The 24,497-nt window shown below is 36.6% G+C and overlaps 1 protein-coding gene across 3 annotated transcripts in view; it reads right to left on the bottom strand.

Annotated features, from left to right (window-relative positions):
* The window catches only part of LOC110107561 (probable N-succinyldiaminopimelate aminotransferase DapC), a 52,695-nt gene extending 28,566 nt beyond the window's left edge, over positions 1-24,129 (bottom strand). For 2 of the 3 annotated variants that reach the window (XM_020837832.2, XM_020837833.2), the window contains exons 1-6: positions 23,902-24,129; positions 18,918-19,048; positions 18,610-18,695; positions 18,248-18,342; positions 15,467-15,563; positions 14,725-14,839 (exon numbers count right to left, since the gene is read on the bottom strand). In XM_020837832.2, the coding sequence (XP_020693491.1) occupies positions 14,725-14,839; positions 15,467-15,563; positions 18,248-18,342; positions 18,610-18,695; positions 18,918-19,048; positions 23,902-24,083 (706 nt within the window). In that variant the 5' untranslated portion in view covers positions 24,084-24,129. Of the gene's footprint in view, positions 1-14,724; positions 14,840-15,466; positions 15,564-18,247; positions 18,343-18,609; positions 18,696-18,917; positions 19,104-23,901 lie in introns of all 3 variants that reach the window. The other variant, XM_020837834.2, reaches the window with a different exon arrangement.
* Between the last annotated feature and the right edge of the window lie 368 nt (positions 24,130-24,497).

Below are 24,497 nucleotides of genomic sequence, written 5' to 3'. Positions count from 1 at the left end.
TATATATATATATATATATATACATGAAACATTAAGAGCATATCAAAACATCCAAATTCGATCAAGCACATGCATGAGGAATGCAATGAATCATTTGAGTTCTTTGTTGTGGCTAACATTCTTCTTAAGTGTGCTCTATCAGCACTGGAGTTCTAAAAGCCAACCAATTCATTTGCATCTTCTCTTAAGGACGTTCTGTCCTCAAATTGATAGCACAATGACATATTGTATATGTTAACATCCAAATCAATGCAAAACCATTATATTTATAGCATATTTGTTACTTCATCTAACAATTATTTAGTCTTTTCATGTCCCTTTTTTTTATTATTTTTGTTATTCTTTTGAAACTCAAGAGGATAACTTGGACTTACAGGCCACCCAATATTGCATCTGCAATCAATATAGGCAATAAAGCATTTATATATTAACAGGCCAAGCCTGCATGTATCAAGCCTAATCAAAAGAGATTCAAAATATAAGTATTTTTTTAACAACTGCTATTTCAATGACTTTTAGTCATGCATTTAATTTAAATTAAATTAACATCATTATATAAGTAGAATTACTACATGGTACAATGGTGTCGGTAAGTAGAAGTGTCCAAAGATGAGATCAACATAATTCTCTAAAACTAGGTTGGTAACATGATTTATTAATGCAAAGGTTATTAACATCTAAGTTTTTTTGTCTCTAAATATATGTAAAGTTATGTTTGCCCAGGTAATTTGGGAGCCATATAAACAACAGATTTGGCTGGGTGTGGAAAATACATGTGTTCGAACATCAAATTTGGCAATCTAGAATGCCATATATTAACTGGATGTGAATGGAGTGGCACATACCAAATCACATAATTAGATGGTTTAGTGTGGCACAACAAAAACTTTTAACCCACTAAGGCTAGGTTTAAACGAGTTGATAATAACAGGAAAACAAACACAAATTACTTTGAGGTACATAAAGTTGTGGGGCAACATACTAGTTTATATTGTCAGGCATGCATGATCAAGATGATGAGGACAAGGATCATACTCTTTTTGAGATACATGTGATGGTATTGACCATAGGCTTCATTATGTCTCCTATAAACTCAAGTAATCTTCCAAACAGTTAATACCACAGGGCTTTATAGGAGAGATTACTAGTATATATCAAAATAGATAATATGACAATTTAAATTTTCTCATTTACAATAATTTTTAATACTTATGTTTATTACAGTGTGATTTCTACTATACAAGGAGGACCAACAACCATATATTTAGGTGGCTGAAGGAAGAAGCAAGGTACTTTCAACTTATAGTGAACAAGTAAAAGGCATCATGAAGAAATGTGCGACGTGTAATGCATGCTAAGGACCCAAATTTAGGGACAACACTAGAGGTAACATTCTTAGTGCATCAGCAATCTTTGAATATCAAATGCTTCAATGATGGAGCCCATCCATCTAAGTGACATATTGGACCATCCACATATGCTGATTCACCTCTTTTTATCTTAACAGGTATGATACTGTTAGGGAATGCAATTGATCAAGGCACCCCAATATATGTTCAACATTGGCCATCATTTGATTAGAAGCTGAGGGGATTTATCACAGAAAACTCAACTATGATGTTGTTGTTGTACCATTTGGGATGACTCTAAGATCAATGCTGTCGACTTCTTACTACCCATGGAAATTTTGGAATGTCATCTCCAATTCAACTATAGCATACATATTCTGTGCAAAAACCAAGTCAACAATCAATGCCACAACAACCTTGAATAAGGCCAAGGAATTTGCACAATAGTACCAGCTTTAAAAGCAATAATTACACGCCTCAAATCACTACACATCAGTCACAGATGTTACACTATCTAAATATGGATGTGGACATTATATTAGTATATAGATATAGATGTTTATTACAATTTTATAAACTTAATGTATGAACTATAATATATTAGTTAATATCCAATCAACGCCCTTACATATGCCTAGTTGCACTATTTTCTCATCCTTATTTAACTCGTGCACATGAGATTATAATTGGCTTTTTGAGATACTATAATTAAATAAGTTAAGTGTCACTACATATCTTATCAATTATCCCTAATCAAAAAGGTATTTTTCTTCTCGATTTGTAAAGTACCTTTATAAACTCTTCATGCTATGATATTAAGAATCCGTCCTTGACACCTTCCAATCTAGAAACGGTGTCACATTATAATCTACAGGTTGCTCTAGTTCTCAAATTTCTTATAAGTCTTGCAAATTGCTCATGTGCTCATGAAATCTCATGAATTTCATGAAATCTTGTTAAATGATATATGGTCTCAAATAATCTCTTGTGCACTAACCTTCAACATATACCTATAGAAAAATTATGTCATACATCATTACTTACTGACATTGCCCAAATCAAATAATAGAAATTTATTCAGAACGGTTGAATCAACACCTAACATTTCAAAAGTGGAAATCTAGAAGCTTCTGGGTTACAATGCATACTATCTCACTCACAAATGTTAACTTGATCTAAGTATGGAATGCGAGAAATTTTTACTTATATGTATAGTACAATCATAACCAAACATTTCCTTTATTTATATAAGACAAAAAATATTTTAAAATAGAAATAGCATAAATAGAAAATAAAACTTAGAAGACCAACGAAGCTTTTAGCTTTTATTTAGGCTCCAAACTATTTTACAAACTCAGGTTTCCAAACATGCACACTAGACTACACAATACATCTCCTTATATAGAGGGAAAAGACAACTTTTTTGGCAGGTAATATTTACATTAATTATAACATATTAATGTACACAACTATGCAATGTATATTATATGCATAACCATAGTCATAACATAAAGTAAAATATTAATATATGTATAATTAACAAAATTATAACAATAAATACATTACAATTGCATAATAATATATACAATAGTTATATCTTTATGTTATATAATGCATTAATGATTATAGTAAATATAGCATACCATAGTAATAATAACTATGGTTTCCATAATAAAACATGGTTTATATATATATATATATATATATATATTAATCATGTGTTATAATATATAATTATATGCATAGTATACGTACTATTATATAACAATGTCATATAATATTATATTATTCCATAATAATAGTATATTATTTAATATAATGCACATAACATAAATAAAATGTAATGCACATAATATATTAAATTTGTAGTTCATTATGCACTTATGTTCTCCAATGCTTAACTAACTCATCTAGATCTTGAGCTTATTCTAGTGGATGCTAGAAAAATACAAATATTATAAATTTTTTATTTTAACGAGCACATATCTTCATGCTATATATTTAAGTCTATATTGTCTATACATGCACTAATCTTCTGTGCGTACTTATATCCTATCATATTTCAAGAATGCATGTTCTTTTTTGAACCATCTATACTATCAACTTTTGTTTATTTGTCTTTTATTAACCGCTTAAGTTTTTATAGATGCTGTAAGTCATTAATTTTTTTTAATGAGAGAGATCTTAACATTTCTACAACAACAATCCAAAAAATACCTTTTATTAAGCAGTTATTCGCCAAAATGGTGTTGATGTCATGAATTCTTTAAGTACAACCCTTTGAAGGGTTAAATTTGCCTTCGTTAATATTCTAGTTTGTTTAGCTTTTCATTGATATAACACAAATAATCTTCTAATAGATTTAAAAAAATATGATCAAGATATTCACTAACATAATATTAAGAAGTTCTACATAAACACTTGCTATGACTCTAACTTAGATGCCAAGGAAAGAAATGCCTTGAGCCTTTCATATTGATAGTTGTGAAAAGAATGGTATCATGTGTAGTAATATATAAACAAGAAATAACAAAATTAAATTGATACTAGGTTAAAAAGTTTGAATGAAACTTTGAGGAATTGAATGTTGAATTGACTTAAAGCAAAAGCTATGTGAAAAAAGTGACAAGCTAATTGATAGAAATGTCATAAAACTAATGAGTACCAGAGTTGATTTACTATTGAGAATCTTTTTTTGTGAAACAAAAAAAAATGCAATAAAAATTTTTCATAACCTAAAACACATTTTCCATGATCCATCTCAAACTTTAATCAATATTGTCACATAATATCATAAAAAAAGAGGTCAATCAATAAATATTAAAGTGAATATAAATAAGATGTTGTTCAAAAAATAACGGCATGTCAAAGATAAATGGAATGACCTTTCTTTTTTAGATTTAAACGAGAATTTGACTTTTAATAGGACACGATGGAGAAAAAGGATTCATGTAGCCGACCCCACGTAGTGGAATAAAGGCTTGATGTTGTTGTTGTATTTAGTATTGATGTATTAATTTTTTCTTAATTTATAAAGTTTTATTATGTTTTCTTATTTTTGCCCTCACTTAAGGGCTTAGGTATGTGTAAGCCCTAGGGGCATTGTAGTACTTTTATTTCATCATTGTATAAGTTATTTAAAGCATCCAACTTCATCTTTGAGGGTTAATGAATGAATTATCAAAACATTCATGCACATGTATTCTTCGAGTTGTGAGAGTTCTAGGAGAGAGCTTTGGAGAAATCCCTAGGGAGGAAAAACGAATCACCCACCAACCTTTGGAGACGGTCGGGTTCGGGGTTTGCTTTATCATTCTTTTTGTTTCCATCTCCTTTCCTCCTAGCCGCCAGATTCCCTAGCCAACCCCCCACCTTAAGCCGCCGGCCACCATAAACCCACCCTCACCGTCAGCTAAGCCCCGCACCTCCCCCTCTTTTCCCCTCCACCATCCACGGCCCAACCGCAAACCATCGGCCCCTCTTTGGTCTTTCCTCCCTTTTCCCTTATTTCCTAATATAGATTGCCTATAATTAGGATTAATTTTGAATTCAAATCCAAGGGATTTGAAATTCAAAATATTTCCTAAAATACGAATTCTATTTTAGGAAAGTATTTAAATCTCAAATCAATCTTTAATTGAATGAGATTTAATTTCACTTATCTAATTGAAGATTCCCTACTAAGCAAGCCATAGACACTTGCCTTAAATCCCTATCCCTTCCATCAAGCCGCCGGCCCCCATACCCCTCTTCAAAATTGTTTCCTAAAGCTCCACTTTTCTTATTTAACTCCATCTATCTTTGGAAGGAGTTTGAATTTGAAATAATTCAAATTGAAATCTCAAATCCTTCCTATTTCATTAATCTTATTTTTAGAAAGGCCATTAAATAAATCAATTAATCCAAATCTGAATTAATTGAAATAATTAATGTCTTAACCCCAAATACATTGAATCTAGACACACACACCCCTCCCACTCTCTTGGCCGAACCCTCCCCTTGCTCACCTCATTATTTCTTTCCCATAAAATCAGCCCCTCACTTTGAAAATACTTCCAAACTCAACCCTAGCCTACCCGCCCCCTCCCTCATCCCATAACCTACTTAAATTAATTTCCAAATCAAGAAATTTCTTTTTAGGAATTAATCTCAGCTTTTCCCTCCAAGATCTTCTTCCAAACTCTAAGCCTAATTCACTCAAAACCTGAACCCAATCTTCCCCAAGCCTTCACCCTTGGCCAGCCACCTTTCGTTGCCTTCTCCCACTTGTATTCTTGGGAGAAAGCTTTCCAGATCTTCATGTGCTGCTGTTTACACATCTTTGCTTGCTGTCCAGAAATTTCTGGATGCTAATAGTGGCTGTCCACTCTTCCAAAACCCAAGAGAGCTGTTGTCCAAAAGACCACCTATTTGCTGTTCAGAGACTCCGCAGCAGTTCGCTGCTGTCCAACCCCTCTGGGAGAGACTGCTGCTGCCCGGAACTGTCAGGAATCATTGTCCCAGGTTGGCTACTTGCTGTCCAGAATTTCCCAGGCGTCAAAGTTGCTGTCCAGCAATCATAGCAATCTCCTATTGTTGTTTCGCTGGCTTTAAAGTTCAGATTGCTGTCCAATGACATTGAGAAGAATCGAGGTTGCTTTCTACTTCCACTCAAGCACATAAATACCACACCAAAACTTTGAATGTCTTGTTTATTTGGGTGATTTTTCCTCCTAATCTTTTATCTTTTAGTCTCTCTCAATTGTAGTTCTAATTGACTCATAGAAAGATGTGTTAATTCTTCCCACTAAAGCCTAGTATTTAGTAGGAGTTGTGTGAGAGATCTTTCATAGCACTACTCTTATTGTTAGATTAGGGATTTCTTGTTGAAACTCATTTCATTTGCAACGTCAAGAGTAATTGATTGTTATGTGGTTTTTACTTCTCGCAAGTAACTTGGCCTAAGCTTGTGTTTACCGCTGTTTATGTTTTATTTCATTGTTTAACTCATCATAAAACTTAGTTAACTTGCTCTTAATCATCAAGCATACAAAATCCTTATCTAAATCATATTTTTATATATTTCCTGCATCATTTGATATCAGAGCATGGCTTGCTCTAGTTGCATGTACTAGAATCCATCTAGAGTTTTAATTCCCACTGTTAAGCTTAGCAACTTGTTCTAACATTGCATTTTTATCATTTAATACATTGCATATTTGCTGTCCATCACATTTTGCATCTATTAGCAAGCCTTTAGGAGCATTCCATATAGGTTTAGGTGCTGTCCATCCAACCCCTACAACCCTTAGTAATTGGTAGTGTCTCCTAAATGGACCCGGAACAACTCGGCAGGACCTTAGACTTGTTGGCAGGTCAACTGAATAACGTACATTAGCCAACAACTAAAGGAAAACCAGACTGACTTAGCATACCTCCATCGTCAAATGATGGAACGCTTCAATGCCCTAGATTAAAGTAGGAACCACCCTCCCCTTACACACCTTCTAGACCTCCATCCATGTATGAGGACGACACCTACCAAGATGAGGGACTTCTTCATGCCCCTCATCAAGCTCCCCACTATGGACACGATTGTCACCTCAACCCTGATATTCCACTGATTAAAAATTTCAATGTTGATGCTCCTACCTTCGACAGAACCTTAGATGCACAACTTTTTCTAGATTGGCTGAAAGGGATGGATAGTTTCTTTAAGTGGTACAATATTTCCGAAGCTAGGAAGGTTAGTTTTGTTGAGATGAAGCTCACGGGTAGGGTGAGTCAATTTTGTTCCAATTTAGAAAGTATTAGATAAGCCCGAAATGAGTATCCCATCACTGATTGGCCATCCATGAAACGTGAGCTTAAGCAGAAGTACCCGCCTCCCTCATACTTCACCAAATTGTTGGATAGGTGGAATAGGTTGACTCAGGGTAACAAAACAGTTAAGGAGTACATAGCGTCTTTTAATGACTACCTGATTCGCTGCAAATGAGAGACCTCTATCACCCCCACGCATATCTTGTTCATGTTTCGTACTGAGTTGCGAGAGGATCTTCGCAACGAGTTGTTCACTTGGACCATCACTACCTTGAGAACGTCTACAGCTTAGTGTTAGATCTAGAGGAAACCAGTTCCCAACACCCGAGTCGAGCCCATGACTCTAGGCCTTCCTACAGACCTTCTGGTAGTGCCACTCCTCACACCCCCACTGCCCAGCTGATCCCAGGAAGCAATACCCGACCCTCGTCTGGTCCCTCCACCCCCTGTCCTGATGTTAGAAGTAAGCCTCCCACTCCGGATACCCCGCGGTCCAACCCCGGGACCAAGTGCTTTAGATGTCAGGGGTATGGGCATATCGGCTCTCAGTGCTCTAGTCCCTACAAAATCAATATTATCGAAGAGATACTGAGTCGAAATTCGAGCCCGAAGTCAACCAGATTCACCAAGTGGACAACGATGTTGAATTCTTTGAGGATGACGACACTACTATCATCCAATACATTCAAAAAATTGACACTTCTCCCAACTGCGTGGTGAGATGCGCACTGTCACAACCCGTTACCACTGACGACTGGCGTAGGACTAGGATCTTTCACACCTACACCAAAATCACTGGCAAATCCACGCTCTGTTAAGAGTGGGAAAATGCCCACCCTAAATAAAACAAATTACTATAGTGGAGGGGTAATTTAGGAATTTTTCCCCCCATAAAAAAAATTTATTGCCCTAAATCATCCCATCGTGACCGACTTTGCCCCGTGCCCTACTTGTTCGCAGTTTTCTTATGCGTGCCCGCAGCTATCTTCGTGAAGACTGAAGAGATCGCCAGACAGGCGGAGCAATCTTGTTCGCAGACGCTACCCGTAGCCTTCATCTTCGTGTCTTTGTAAAGAGATCGCCGGCTCGCCGCAGCCATCTCCTCCCAGTTCCCATCTACCATCACCATTTTAAAGGTAAGTTTTATTCTTGAAAAATTTCGGTTTGACAAATGACAATATGAAATGCTTATGATATGGGATTCGATTTGTTGCCTTCACCGTGCTTACAGCAGGTTTTACTTACCTCCATCTTGAAAAAATAGTTTTGATTAGATTTGTTGCCATTTGCCAAAGACATCTCCGATATGTTTTAAACAGCTTTGAGTTTTAGCATCTTGACTTTCATCACACAACATGAACATTGATAATGGAAAGTTTTGGTAGCTCAACTCAGCAAAAAATATTTGTTGCCATTAAACATAGAAACGCAGTATTCATTGTTTTGCTTAAAACATAGAAAGTAGAAACCTAGGCATTCGATCCACCCAGATCACACGCACAAGGCCTAGAAGAAGGAAAAATGATTGTATGTCCCTTCGATTCTTCTATTATAAACATAGAAACACAGTATTAATTATCTTTCTTTATGCTTGATTCTTTTAGTATGAACTAAACTTTCCTTCCTCTTCTTGATTTTGCCTAGCATAAGGAAAAAGGATTGTTTAAAAAAAAAAAATAAAAAAAAAATTAAAAAAAAAAAAAAGGAAAAAGGATTGTTTGTCCCTTCGATTAGCCTAGGAAGCAGGTAGGTAATCATCAAGGAAGCGGAATACCTAAAATAATCTTGATCTAAGGTCTGAGGTCAACACTTTATTTCCTAGGTTTTGGTTTTACATCAATAGAATTTCCTTTCTTCATGGTTCAGTGGTTACTTGCTAGGAAAAGAACAAAAAAAGATTTATAGTTCACCTAATTTATAGACTTATTGTTTTGGCACTGACTTTACCAGTTGTTGCTGCTACGGTAGAGATAGCATTTTCTGCAATGAAGATTATTAAACATCGACTGCGTAGCAAAATGGGTGATGCTTGGCTCAATGACTGTCTAGTGTCATATATTGAAAAAGAAGTATTTGATTCTATTCCAAATGAAGTCATTATGCAACATTATCAGAAAATGCAAAGTATAATGCAAAGTTTGTAATTTTCTTTTTTATTTCATAAACTATAATGAAATTCAATGTATTACTTAGAATTTTGCTAATGAAAATGGGAGTATTTACTTTTTTATATATTGAGTCCCCCCCTAAAAAAAAGACTGGATCCGCCCCTGACCAAAATCAAGGATAAGAACTCGTGGCAACTGCAACAATGCTGTCTCCGCCAGCATGGTGTTTAAGCTTGGCCTGTCTATCGTTCCTCACCCCAACCCCTATAAGGTAGCTTGGGTCAACACCACTGCCTTGGAGGTAAATGAACGAAGCTTCATACCTATCTCCTTCGCTGACTATAAGGAGAATGTTTGGTGTGATGTGTTGATTATGAATGTTGGACAAATCCTTTTAGGTCGTCCCTAGCTATTTGACAACGATGTCCACATCTATGGGCATTCAAACACCTGCGTGTTTGAACATGAAGGAAAAAAGATCAACTTTTGAAATCACAGCCTCGGGTTACAAATGATCCTGGATCGAAACCTGTCAAATCTAAGAAAGGAATGAACCTGATAGCTGCCATAACCTAAAGCACACCTTTGCAAGCCTTAGTCGGTCGTGAGACTTCCACTGAGTCTGACGAACCGGTCCCTCAGAAGATTCAGCCCATACTTAGTAAACTTGTTGATGTCTTCCCTGACGATCCTCCCGAACAATTGCCTCCTATTAGAGACATCCAGTATGTTTTAGATCTAGTCCCTGGAGCTCCATATCCAAACTCCACACTGTCGAACTCATCTACCTTGATTCAGTGACCTGTACTAATGGTTTAAGTCCCACCAAAACTGTTTATGGGTTCAAACCTAGGCCGTCGATAGATCTCATACCCATGTGTCCTAGGTATAAGATGTCTGAGTCTGCATCTAGATGTGCATTGCATTTGCATGATCTACATAAGGAAATTGCATGTAAAATTAAGCAGAACAACATTAATTATAAGCTTCTTGTTGATTTTAAACAAAGATTTAAAACTTTTGAGGTTGGTGACTTAGTGATTGTGTGGATTCGTCCGGAACGGTTCCCACAAGGATCTGTTAATAAGTTACAAGCCAAAAGTGCGGGGCAATTAAAAATAATCAAGAGAATCAACGACAATGCTTACGGGGTGGATCTGCCTACATAATTCAATATTAATCCCTCCTTTATGATGTAGATAAAGGGGGGGTCAACTAATGTCCAAAATAAATCAATTTTGGCTTCCCCCGAGTTTACAAGTTCAATCAAAATTGAGCTGAAATTTTTTGTGCATTTATGAGCTGGTCTTTAGTTCACTTATTGAACTAAGGGTTAGCTCATTATTAGCTAACATTTTAGTTCATAGTTATCTTTTATTAAATGTACTTTTTATTGTTTTTGTCTTTAATTATGTTTGTCCCTTGGAACTCCAAACCGGCCTTTGGAATTCCAAGAAGTGTTGTTTCCCATGTGTGGCTCCTTGGCTTCCACCATGGGCTATTGTTTTTTGTGCCTTTACCCCTTGGATTTCCGGCCGGCTGCTGGTTTTCCAAGCCTAGGTGTTTTCTTGTGGCTATGGCGCCTTGGTTCCATGCGGCCTCCTTAGCTCCCGTGGCTGCTCCTTTGGTTCCTGGGCTTGGGCTATTTTTCTGTGAAAAGCATTTGGGTTTTAATGTTTGTGATGTTTAGAATTCCTATGTGAATTCATTGTTAGTGTCCTTTTGTATTCTCCTTTCATACCTATAAATATGAGGGACTTGTAATGTTTGAAATAGTGAATGATATGTGATTTTTGGAAATGTAAACCTGCGGGTTTCATTGGAAAAGCTTGCGAGCTTTGTCCGTCTTCTTTCTCATCCCCTCCGGAAATCTTGCGAGCTCTTTTCAACCTTTCGTCTCGGCTTCTCATCTCTTTCGTCTCTCCGCAAGTGCCACTCAACCTGTATCCCTCTTCTCTTGTGAAGCAACTTTAGGGTGTCTTTTAATTACGATTCGAGTTTGTTAGATCATCGTTTGTAGTATTTTAATTTCTTCTTCTTTAGTTTAATTTGAAATGTAAGAATTTGTTCTTCCTCATCTTATTCGCATCATTCGTGATTTAGTGGGTCGTCGGTTTAAGGATCAATCATTCGTGTGGGCGAGGTATAGGCTCCTTATATTTCTTGCCCCCACCACTTTAACATAGAAGATCTGGTTGCCTATGAGGATCTTGAGTTTAACCCACCAAATCCACTTCAATTTAAGTCTTGTGTGGCCACGTCATGTAGAACCCAAGCTTACCTCCACTCCCAAATATTTCTGAAGTACCTATAGCGGAGAAGGTTAGCATGATTTTAAGTGATGATATTATTTCTACAAAAGAGGGTGATCGAATAAGGTATTTGATTAGGTGGAGAAGGAAGTCCGAGTCAGAGGACATAAAGTCAGAGCGCGAGGAGCTTCAGCAGATCGACCCAAACGCACTAGAGTTCTACGACAGCACCCGGGATGCGTACTCGACATAGTCGAGTCTTTTTTCTACCCCGGGAGAGTGATGAGGACATCAGGACATTGAAGATTTATTAGAGGCGTGGCCGTCGATCTACGGCCACAATTTCACCGCTATACTTTTGATTTCGTATTTAGTATTAATGTCTTAATTTTTTTATTTATGAAGTTTTATTCTATTTTCCTATTTTTGCCCTCACTTAAGGGCTTAGATATGTGTAAGCCCTAGGGGCATTGTAGTACTTTGATTTTCTCATTGTATAGGCTATTTAAAACCTCCCTCTTCTTCTTTGAGTGAGGGTTAATGAATGAATTATGAAAAATTTCTTGCACATGTGTTCTTCGAATTGTGAGAGTTCTAGGAGAGAGCTTTGGAGAAATCCCTAGGGAGAGAAAATGGATCACCCACCAACCTTGGAGACGGCCGGGTTCATGATTTGTTTTATCGTTCTTTTTTCTTTCCATCTCCTTTCCTCCTAGCCGTTGGATTCCCCAACCAACCCCCCACCTTAAGCCGTCGGCCACCATAAACCCACCCTCACCATCAGTTAAGCCCCGCGCCACCCCCACCCGCAGCTCCCCCTCTTTCCCCTCCACCATCCACGACCCAACCACAAACCGCCGGCCCCACTTTAGTCTTTCCCCCCTTTTCCCTTATTTCCTAATATAGATTGCCTATAATTAGGATTAAATTTGAATTCAAATCTAAGTGATTTGAAATTCAAAATCTTTCCTAAAATAAGAAATCTATTTTAGGAAAGTATTTAAATCTCATCTCAAATCAATCTTTAATTGAATGAGATTTAATTTCACTTACCTAATTGAAGATTACCTATTAAGCAAGCCATAGACACTTGCTTTAAATCCCTATCCCTTCCATCAAGTCGCCGGCCCCCATACCCCTCCTCTTCAAAATTGTTTCCTAAAGCTCCACTTTCCTTATTTAACTCCATCTATCTTTGGAAGAAGTTTGAATTTGAAATAATTAAAATTGAAATCTCAAATCCTTCCTATTTCATTAATCCTATTTTTGGAAAGACAATTAAATAAATCAATTAATTCAAATCTGAATTAATTGAGTAATTAATGCCTTAACCCCAAATACATTGAATATAGACACACACACCCCTCCCCCTCTCTCTTGGCCGAACCCTCCTCTTGCCCACCTCATTATTTCTTTCCCATAAAATCAGCCCCTCACTATGGAAATACTTCCGAACTCAGCTCTAGCCTACCCGCCCCCTCCCTCATCCCATAACCTACTTAAATTAAGTTCCAAAACAACACATTTCTTTTTGAGAATTAATCTCAGCTTTTTCCCTCCACAATCTTCTTCCAAACTCTAAGCCTAATTCACCCAAAACCTGAACCCAGTCTTCCCCAAGCCTCTTCCCCCTTGGCCGGCCACCTTCCCTTGCCTTCTCCCACTTAGATTCTTGGGAGAAAGCTTTCCCAATCTTCATGTGCTGCTATTTACGCATCTTTTGCTTGTTGTCCAGAAATTTCTGGATGCTATTAGTTGCTGTCCACCCTTCCAAAACCCAAGAGAGCTGCTGTCCAAGACCACCTATTTGTTGTTCAGAGAATCCAGCAGCAGTTCGCTGCTGTCCAACCCCTCTGGGAGCTACCGTTGCTGCCCGGAACTATCCAGAATCGCTGTCCCAGATTGGCTACTTGCTGTCCAGAATTTCCCAAGTATCAAAGTTGCTGTCCAGCAATCATAGACATCTCCTATTGTTGTTTCTCTGGCTTTAAAGTTCAGATTGCTATCCAACGACATCGAGAAAAATCGAGGTTGCTTTCTACTTCCGCTCAAGCACATAAACACCACACCGGAGCTTTGAATGTCTTGTTTATTTGGGTGATCTTTCCTCCTACTATTTTATCTTTTAGTCGCTCTCAATTGTAGTTCTAATTGACTCATGGAAAGTTGTGTTAATTTTTCCTGCTAAAGCCTAGTATTTAGTAGGAGTTGTGTGAGAGATCTTTCATAGCACTACTCTTATTATTAGATTAGGGATTTCTTGTTGAAACTCATTTTGTTTGCAACGTCAAGAGTAAATGATTGTTATGTGATTTTTACTTCTTGCAAGTAACTTGGCCTAAGCTTATGTTTACCGTTCTTTATGTTTTATTTCATTATTTAACTCACCATAAAGCTTAGTTAACTTGCTCTTAATCATCAAGCGTGCAAAATCCTTATCCAAATCATATTTTCATATATGTCTTGCATCACATCGGCTACATGAATCCTTTTTCTCCATTGTGTCATGTTAAGAGTCAAATTTTCATCTAAATATAATAAAGAAAAGTCATTACTAATATTTTCTAACCAAGTCTTTTTAGTTCTACCTCTACTTTTATTAATATAAGTCAAACCTAATACATTTACTTTCCTAAGCAGGTCATTGGAAGGCCACTGTTTTATGTGACCAAACCATCTAAGGCGACTCTCTAATCTTATGTTCCACTGGTGCTACTCCAACCCTTTCACGTATATGCTCATTAATCATAATTTAAGAAAAAAAGATTCAAAATAATCCCCCAACTATCATTGAGTTAAATTAATCCCAGAATATCAAAATTTTCGTAATCTAGTCCCCTCGACCATGCAAAATTAATCTCAAATGGTCTGTCAAACACAATTGAAATCAATTTTGAAAGTTCAAGAAATTAAATCAAGATATATTTTATATCTGAATTTTAATCAATTTCTATCAAAGGAAACTAAATTAGAAAAATGTCAAAATTTGTCACATACAAATAATCAATGGGTTATTCGGACTTCTTCTCGTATTTTTTTATAATAGAAAAGAGAAAAATAGAAAAAAAGAAATGAATTCGCATGCTGTATCGTGGGTAATAAGTGATTCAAAAAGCTGACTCAAAATAGAACTAGACAATCCTAATGCGGTAAATCTCCTATTAAAAAAAGTTGAAATAATTGCAAGCTAGGATGAAAAGAAATAATGCTCACCTGTGACACTGAATGTTTTTGACAATGATGATGTGATGATGGTCCTTTCTTGCATCCCATGAAGAGAAGAAATGGACACATGATTATGTATGCCAAATGTTATATACTCATATACCTGGAAAAACTGAATAGCATTACTACATATTGATAGAAGTAAATAAGAACACAGGTTAATAGTAGGCAGCATTTAATGAAAAAAATGACCTAAAACAGCTGGTGGCATCTACATCAAACATAAAATCAACCCGCTTGATGAATTATATGCCATTATAGGTTGAGATCACAACAAAAAGAAACATTTTAAAATAATAGAATTACAAAAGAATGATATTCTTCAACTTATAGTGGAAATCTTAATGTTCTTCCATAAGAAATAATTAGCATCAACTATCAAAACCTTTAAACATATGAATAATGTTTTGTGATCTTAAGATTGTATGTTTTAAAATAATGACTTTGTGGGTGGTTAGCTTTCAACTATAGCTTTATTTTTTTAGGCTTCAAATATATATTCAAATATTCTATTATTATGAATGCATTAAGCTATTTTTCTTTGCAGTCAATTGTTTCTCGTGACAATGACTACGATCAAAATGGAAGGAAACCCTTTGATTTACAATATGCTTAATTCAGCACTTGCCAAAAAAAATACTCTGTTGGCCTTAAGAAAGTGTAAATGCTTTCGCCTCATTTTATCATTTGCAACCTCCTTCAAGAAATTTAATTAAGCAGGGCTCCATACTTCATCAGTAATGCAAATACAATCCCTGCTGCGGCAAGCTTCAGCAATGGCTTCAAGTTCTCCCGTGGTGAAAACTTTCCCAGTTGGATTATGCGGGCTGCAACATTATAAAATTAGCCGTTTAAAAGAATAAAAAGTATCCATTGATGAAATTTATATGTATATTATTGCACAGTACCTTGTTAAACCTTTAGATGACTGATCCTATCAAGGATCTCTAAGAATTTACAAATAACAGCTACTGCTTACCTTCAATGTTTGATCTGACCATGATGATCAAGTTGATGAGTTGATGAGAAATTATTTCCATGGAGTCATTTAGAAAGTTATTAAAAGGTTCTTTAGTAATTCTATTTTCTTACTTTTAAGTCATTAATTAATGATATGAGGTTCTATAAAAGGGCCTTTTCACTGTGGTGTTCCTTTCCAGATGGAGGTGATGTGTTTTAATCTTTAGAAAAACACATATTTATGGTTTTAAATCAACCAATTTAGAAATCAAGGAGAAGGGGCCTCTTGTGAGTTTCCTTTCCTTGCGTAGTAATCCCATTATAAATACGCCTCATAAAAGAGGCAACCTCCACCAAATACATTAGTTGATATAATGGAATAATTTCCTGATCATATACCTATCAGTACATATCATCATTAGAACTTTAGGCACCTCCACAGCCTCCTCAACCCCATTAAAAATGTTCTTAGGATAGGTCCCAATACCATCATCCTGAAATAAGCAAATAATCTTAGAAACTACATGAACCCTTTAGACCTTTGGAATCTTAGGAACCATAGTCTTAGAGCCAGAAAGATAATAGAAGCCATAAGCAATTTTAAAATCCTATTAAAAATTATTATTCTAGTGACACTCATGATGGTAATTGGTAACCACTATAAGCATCATGAAAGAGATTATGAAGTTCATCAGATCAAAGTCATCATAAATATGAAGCGCTTAAAAAAAGTTAAGATTATGACACTATCTATGATGGTACAGTGATCCAAAATTTTCTTGATTGTGTGTCTAAATCTAAGGACTACTTGAATTGTTTTGAAAGAAAAAATCATATATGTGATCTTTAAAAAGAAGAATAAATGATAGAATTTTGTTTTGTGAATAATGTTCATCTAAGAATGAAGTGAGACTCTTAAAACGTCAGACCATAGAAGATGCAAATCACAAAATATTAGAGATGAATTAATAACTTTCTTCTTCTTGGATTTTGTAGAAAATCATATGATTTTCAATAATAAAATTAGTAAATTAGAGCTTTGTTGGAATGTGTGTGTGTGTGTGTGTGTGTATATATATATATATATATATATATATAATCAGAAAATTATATTCATCGGGCATGAATCTTGAGGAAAATTTTAGCTTGGAAACTTCTGAAATTAAATCTAGGACCATCCGATCTGATTTCAGCAAATTTATTGTCGAACTGAACATCTCGAAAAGAAGAACTCAAAGATACCAAATTCGATCCAACATGAGCCCAAATGGATCCAAATCGAGGACCCAAAGCATATTTGGAAGGTTCAAACCATAAATTGGATGACCAAATGATATCCAAATGTGACATGCTTATAGTTGAATCGAGCGGCTCGACGAGATGAATTTAACGAGGCCAATATCGATGAATTTTGACATCATTAAGGCACTCAAATACTATATAAACGATTCATAATCGAGGGAATCGATATCAGCCATCCATTTGAACCACTCCCAGCGTGCCATTGATCTTCTCCCTATTTATTGGTCATGTCACTCTCAAAAAACTATAGATAGACCCCTCATTCTTCATTGAGAGGAAAGGAAGAAGAAAGGGAAAGAAGAGTTGTAAGATCTCTCTTGCCACCAAGCTCCTCCTTGACCACTGCTCGGCCATTGACCGTCATCAAACTTTCGCCAATCTTCCGCCTGGCCATCAACTGTCGTCTGACTTTCACCCGACCACCAATTATTGCTGAACAACAATCTTGCCGATCTTCGTCGCCTACCGACTATAGTCCTTATAACCACCGTCGCCCAACTACGGCCTTTCCGTCCTCCGTCGTCTGCCAATTATGGTTCTTTTTACCACCATCTCCAGACAATGATCTTTCTGACCTCCAATGCCCGACTACGTTCCTTCCGACCACTATCGCCGGACTACGATCCTTTCAACCTAGTGACCTACATGGCTCGCCAACTATAATCCCGCCAACCAAACGAGCAAGTCAATACTTTTTCTTCCAACTCTCACCATGTAATGCACTATATATGATGTATATTTACTTCATCGAGCCAAGGCCTTCCCCAAAAGGAAGGGCCTCGATTGTAATCAACTGCAAACCCAAGTGTATTCACTTAAAATAGGAAAGGCCCCGTGATTTTTCCCTCTTTTCAGGGGTTTTCATGTAAGAACTCTGGTGCTCTTATGAATGCTACACCCCTATCTTTCATCTGTTTGTGTGCTGGATCTTCGTACAAAGCTGGGACGCTAAAATTTATGTTTTTCTTCCGCCGCAAATATTCTAGGACGCAACATATATATAATGGTAGTTTTCTAATCACAGTAGTTTGCATATGAAATTTGATTCAAACATCATTAGGTTACAATACCAAACCATGCTATTAGACAGAGGCAAAGCTAATATTATTAAGTAATAACAGCTTAAATTTTAGCGAATACCAAAAACGATCCTTAATCTTGGCTCAGCTACCCAAAATATGTAAAAGTTTGTTGTGGTTATAATTTCAAAGTGATTAAAACAAACTTGTTAAAATTAAAAAATACTAACCTGTTAAGAACCACAGCTTTTGTCCGACTTGTGAAGGATTTTTTAAATTTTTCTACGTCAAAAGTCCAATAAGGTGGATCCAATGGCACATAGACCTGAAAAATTCAATCGAGGAAATAAGAGGGTTAAACTGTCTCCAACAATAAACATACTTGGAAAATATATAATTTACAAAAGAGTTCATCAATCCACATGGACAGCATGTTATATAATTCTATGTTTGCAGCTATCAAAAATGGTTTCATCAATAATCTTGTCAATTATGTGACTGACATCATGACTAAAGGCTATATCTGGGTATGCAAATGGAATCCAGATATTATACTGGAGTAAATCCAAGGTAAAATTGATGTTCAACTTACAGGTATTCCTCCAGCCAAAGAAATGCATGGCCCATATGTTTCATAAGCAGGATCAAACAAAAGAACTTCATCCCCATGGTCGATCACTGTCAAGTAATTTTCAGATGCCATAAATAGCCATAAAATCTGATCTTACTTCTTATTAAATCTAAGACATCAATCTTCAATACAATGCCCTGTAACTCGTGTCTAATGCATTTGCCAATCCAGGTCAAATTTCGCCCTCATTCAACATAAATTTTTTACACTATAAAGACAGGGCAGGAGCAGGGTAGATTGATCACCAAAGAAAATATGCGAAAGTTTACCAGCAAATATAGATGCAGCAAATGCTTCGGTCTGGCCGCAGCTGATCACAACATCAGTGAGTGGATTTATATGAAGGCCATGATCTCGTTTCATTTTTTCTTCCAGTAATTCACAAATGCCTTGCACATGCCTTTACTCCAGAGCAAGAAAGTTTAGAAGGGTACCGAGAACGCTAAGCTTTAAAACTGAATCCAAATGTATCATTCAATAAAATCAAGGTTAAGATTCAATACCGTAAAAGAGTGCCATTAAATACATCTACTCCAAGATATTATTGTAATGCATTCTGTTAGCACCCTAGCTTTTTTTTTTAAGAATGCAACAGCAATATTATTAAGAAAAGAAACTATTAAAAACTACTAATAGAATCACATTCCTCCTTTAACAAAAGAAAGAAAGAAGAAGGAATACTATCCAAACTAAAATCATCCCAAACAAAGTCATAACTAAGAGCTATGTTAACACATAGATCAGCTAACTTATTACAACTCCTATCCACACAAATAAAAAAAACATAATTAAAATCTTTAAGAACAATAGAATCCTCCATTTGTATTCAATAACTCCACCATACGAATCTTTAGAACAACCTTGAAGAAACTTGATTACATTAACATTATCACCTTCCACTATGATCCCTTTATAATCCAACATCCACTTCTGCAAGAATCGGCTCAAGGACTGGACTGCTAGCAACTCCAATCAGTAAACGTCCTGGACTGCTAGCAACTCCAATCGGTAAACGTTCCAATGCACCCCACTGAAACCGAATGCAAATAAGAACCTTCCTTTGTAATCTCTCAAAACACCTCCAACACTAGCTTTGTAAGTGAAAGCAAACAAACATCAATGTTCACTTTGATCCAATCAGGAGGAGGATGATGCCAAGAACTCTTCAACAGCCGGTTAGGCTGATTGACCCCCAGAAGCCCGAATTTAAAACACCACAACCTGCCGAACTAACTATAGAAGCAATACTAACCGTGTTCGAAGAAATGACAAAATTGATATCTTCATTACCAACATATACTCCTTTGCTTCTCGACTTACATGACAAAAATACCATAGTACAATAGATTCTACATGAAACAAGTTGTTTGGAAGCATTTCGTTCCAGCCATTCACTGCATTCAATCAGGGAATGAAAAACTGGAATGGAAAAACCACACTTATTCAAAATATGTATTACCTGCACCAATTTCGAACACCCCACCACCACATGTTCATCATCTTCAATCTCCAAACAGCCTCTAGGACAAGCATTGTTATCTTTCAATCTCCTATGCATCAGAAATTGAAAAGTAGGGATGGCATTATGGAATATCCTCCACCAGAAAGATTCCACATGTGGATTCAGTTTGAGTTTTTTTATCCAACTCCTTGGTACACAGGGGATTGACACACCAAAACTTCAAAAGCAAGAGCAGAAATAGTTTTACCCGAACTTTGATGAATCAACTCCACTTGATCTTCAGACAATTTAGAATAAATATTAGTATTGCGGATCAGCAAGTTCAAGTCTTCACCAAAACAATTTTGAATCTCCTCTAAATTCCATACCCCATTCAAAATGAACTTATCCAACATCCAGACAGAGTCCACATGAATCGAAACAAATGTAGGCCAATTAAGAAGGCTCTTATCTAATACCCAAACATCATTGAGAACATCAATGGACCTACCATCCGCTACCTTCAGTCTGATTATAGGATTAAGAGCATTTGCACCATCTGCAACAATCTTCCCTGCAGCAGACGAACCTTTCTTTGAACCAGAGTGAGCATTCCTTAACCCATACCTTATAGAGAACATCTTATGGAACAAGGATTCCATCTCAGTAGTAAATTCCATGCTAGTTTTGCTCTAAGTGGACCCACTTTCTTCATACAAGAATGAAGTCCACGTTCCCCCAAATTTACCGGATTGCACAAGACATCCCAACTAACATAGTGAATACCATTCTTCACATCCTATTTATGCCATATAAAGTTTCTACACAACTTGTAAATCTCCAAAAGAATACTCTTACAAATAAGAGAATGAGTGCATTGGAAAATAGGAAGCGATAATATGACTGATTTAAGAAGAATAAATTTTTCCGGCAAGGAAATAAATTTATTCCCCCAAGCATTAAGTTTCCCCAATGTTTTCTCTAAGATAAATTGAAAATCAGCACGAGCAAGTCTTCTCAGAGCAATTTTCACACCCAAATAGACCATCTCTTTAACCGTTCTAAGACACATTAGGCGGACTATAGTTTTTCTCTTCCTCTTCTTGACAGCTTTGCCAAATAGAACTACAGATATCTGATAATTAATACACTGTCAGTCCAGTTACAAAAGTCCATAAGAGTCTTTCTAACCTCCTTCACCATCTTTATACTAGCATTAGAAAAGATAACAATATCATCTGCATATAGCAAATGAGAAATTCTAGGATTATCTGGATGAAGATTGATATCAACCATATTACCCTTCTAAATAAAAGCAGTAGATAGTAGCTGAGAGCATGAAATGAACAAAAATGGGGATAGTGGGCAACCTTGCCTAAACCCACTTTTGGCCTCAATCCACTTGGAATACTTTCCATTAATCAACAACAACTTTCCATTAATCAACACAGAAAATTTAGCATTCTCCACACATTCCAAAATCAGTTTGGAGATCTTCAAGGGAAACCCGAAATACCTCAAGACTTGCTTAAGAGTGGACCACCCCATACTATTATTCGCTTGCTCCATATCGATCTTAAAAGAAACCAAGCCTTTTGTTGCTTTAAAAAATCTGAATTTATGGAAAACATCTTGAGTCAGCAAAACATGCTCTGAGATAGACCGCCCCTTCAAAAATGTAGCTTGTTCTTTAGAGATGAGCTTTGGAATCATACCATACATTATATTCAACAGAACTTTAGCCACCAACTTATAAATTGACTTACACAAGCTAATAGGCCTGAAATTAGCGGGTACCATTGGATTTTCAGCTTTTGGAATAAGCACCACAACCGTTTTCTTCCAATTCACATCCATAGCACCCGTAGAAAACACATGATATAATGCCTTCCAAATATCCTTTTTAATAATGGGCCAATAACTCTTAATGAAAGAGTATGAGATACCATCAATATCAGGGGATTTATGTCCCCTAAGTTCACTTACCACTCCCATAACTTCCTCCACTGAAAGCTAAGCCTCAAGCACAGCCATGTCTTCATCATCCAGCACCATCAATGGGGAAGGTCAACCATCCAACAAGCAATCACTATGACGCCATTTATTTCTGAAAAAAAAAAATGAAAAAGTTTTCTTCTATTTGGTTCTGATCTTCAACAAGAAGCCTACTGTCATCCTTAATCGTAGAAATCCAATTAGAGTTCCTTCTAGCATTTGCATATGACTGAAAAAATCTGGAGTTATTATCTCCATTTGTCAACCAATTAACTTTAGCTCGCTGCCACCACCATGAGTTCAACAAAGCCAAGGTACTATTAAGCTCATTTACCTTAGATCTGAGCAGCATCACCTTATCTTCCGAGAGGCCCCCTTCCATAGATTCCTCCATTTGTAATTCCATAATCTCCCTTTTGAGACAATCCTTCAACCTATTAAGATCTTTTAGTTTAGCTTTACTCCAAAAAAATAGGAATTTCAATGTTCTTTTAAACTTTGTATTAAGAATTTCTGAATAGCTCCCAAAAGCTTCCCTATTCTAGGCTTTTGAAACAATCCCAACCGAAGCATGATAAGATGCCCATATATCTTCAAAACTAATAATTTTCTTGGTCTTAGGAATTTGATCCAGCAGATTAATCATAATAGGACAATGATCTGAAGCTATCCTCGTAAGATGACGCACCACCATCAATTGAGAAGAACCAATTGTCGAAGATTTGAGAAAACGCATATCCAATCTTTCCAAGATACGAGCTCCACCAACCTGGTTATTGCACCAAGTGAATGTAGGACTAACAAATCCGACTTCATGAAAGTCATTATTAGTTATAAAGGTCTTCATCTCCTTGGAACCTTGAGAAAATACAAAACTCTTTCCCCCCTCTTTATCACCTTTAGCCAATATTTAGAAAAATCCCCACCCATTACCGAAGAAATGTCTTTGGAAGAATACTCTTCGATATCCCTCAAAAGCTCCCTTCTTTTTTGAACATCCTAGCTCCCATAAACAGTAGAAATCCTCCAATTTCCTTTATTATGAATATTAAGATCACCAATAATACACTAAGAAGATTTCAGAATAGTAAAAGAAGCCAAATTGGACTTCCAAAGAACCAAAAATGCCTCCTGAAAAATCATCCGAAGGAAAATAACAAAAGTCCCAATCCAAGCCAATAAGCAAATTAACTCCCTTCCTATCAATGGAAGTTAATTTAGTCTCCAACAATCCCACAAAAACTACCTCATACTCTTTCACAAACTCCTTAAGATATAGAGAAGCTTTATTCTTCCTAGCTCTTCTACAATTCAAAAAAGCAACCGCCATATTAAAGAATAAGAGGGGAATCATGCCCCCATTTTTCTTTATTTCCCAATTCATTTTTCCTACTTCTAGTTATCAACTTAATAGGACCTAGTCCTTTAAGCTCTTTAGCAAGCTTCCACTTAACAGAAGCAGAATCACCCTCGCCGCCACCAACATCTTCCCTACTCGATTTGTTAGAATCTTCCTCCACAACTTTAGAAGATCCTGTAACCTGCATCCCAACTTCAGCAGAGTTCTACAACCTTCACCCATTTGCTCTGAAGGCTCCACAACCTTCTCAGACACCCGATACCCCCCCCCCCCCAATTGCTCTGAAGCCTCAACTTCACCCAACCCAGAAAGCAAATCAAACTTACTGACAATTTGAGTATGATCGGATGACTTTAAATCAGCAGACTTTATTGTTAGCACCCTAGCTTAGTCGTCAACTCTTCGGACAGAAACTAAAAGAGGATGAGTCAAAAAAAGTGGGAAAGGAGTGATTAACCTATACTGATTGAAATCGGAGTTGATGGCAGAGACGGCGGCAGCCTTGAAATCTGGCGGCGCGGGGAAGTCGGGGAAACCCTCGGCCAGGTTAATGGCGCCGATTCTTTGGGCGAGCTGCGAAAGCTCTTGGATTGGAGACGACTTTAGCATACGAGCGACCCTTGAGAGTTTTGCATACATTATCTCTACGCTCGATCCCTTCTGCAGATGAACACAGCGTTCAGAATTTTATAAATTTTTAATGGGTTAGGTAATCTGATGTAGCTTTATATTTGGTGGACCCTAAACAGGCGCCATGTAGCTTGGCCATTTCCGCGGACCTGGCCCGACTAATACTGGGTTTATGGCCCGTGCGAATTTTGAATTTGACGCCCCGATCAGCGGACTCGAAAATTATGATTATTTTTCAAATCAAGAGCAGTGGCTTTCACTTTAGTCATCATTTTCATAGACGAAGTTTTGTTTCCGGCAACTGTTCATCTTCTTCCAAGTTCCAAGCAAGTTCCAAGTTCGAAGCATTTGCGTTTGAATAACTTCAGAGAAACAATGCCTCAGATGAGTTCGTTTATTTCTGAAACAAATAAATTTTCTCTT

Source organism: Dendrobium catenatum, unplaced genomic scaffold (genome assembly GCF_001605985.2).
Source record: "Dendrobium catenatum unplaced genomic scaffold, ASM160598v2 fragScaff_scaffold_693, whole genome shotgun sequence".
NCBI lineage: Eukaryota > Viridiplantae > Streptophyta > Magnoliopsida > Asparagales > Orchidaceae > Dendrobium > Dendrobium catenatum.
The sequence above is the reverse complement of the archived record's forward strand: the minus strand, read 5'-3'. Positions and strand labels throughout refer to the sequence as shown.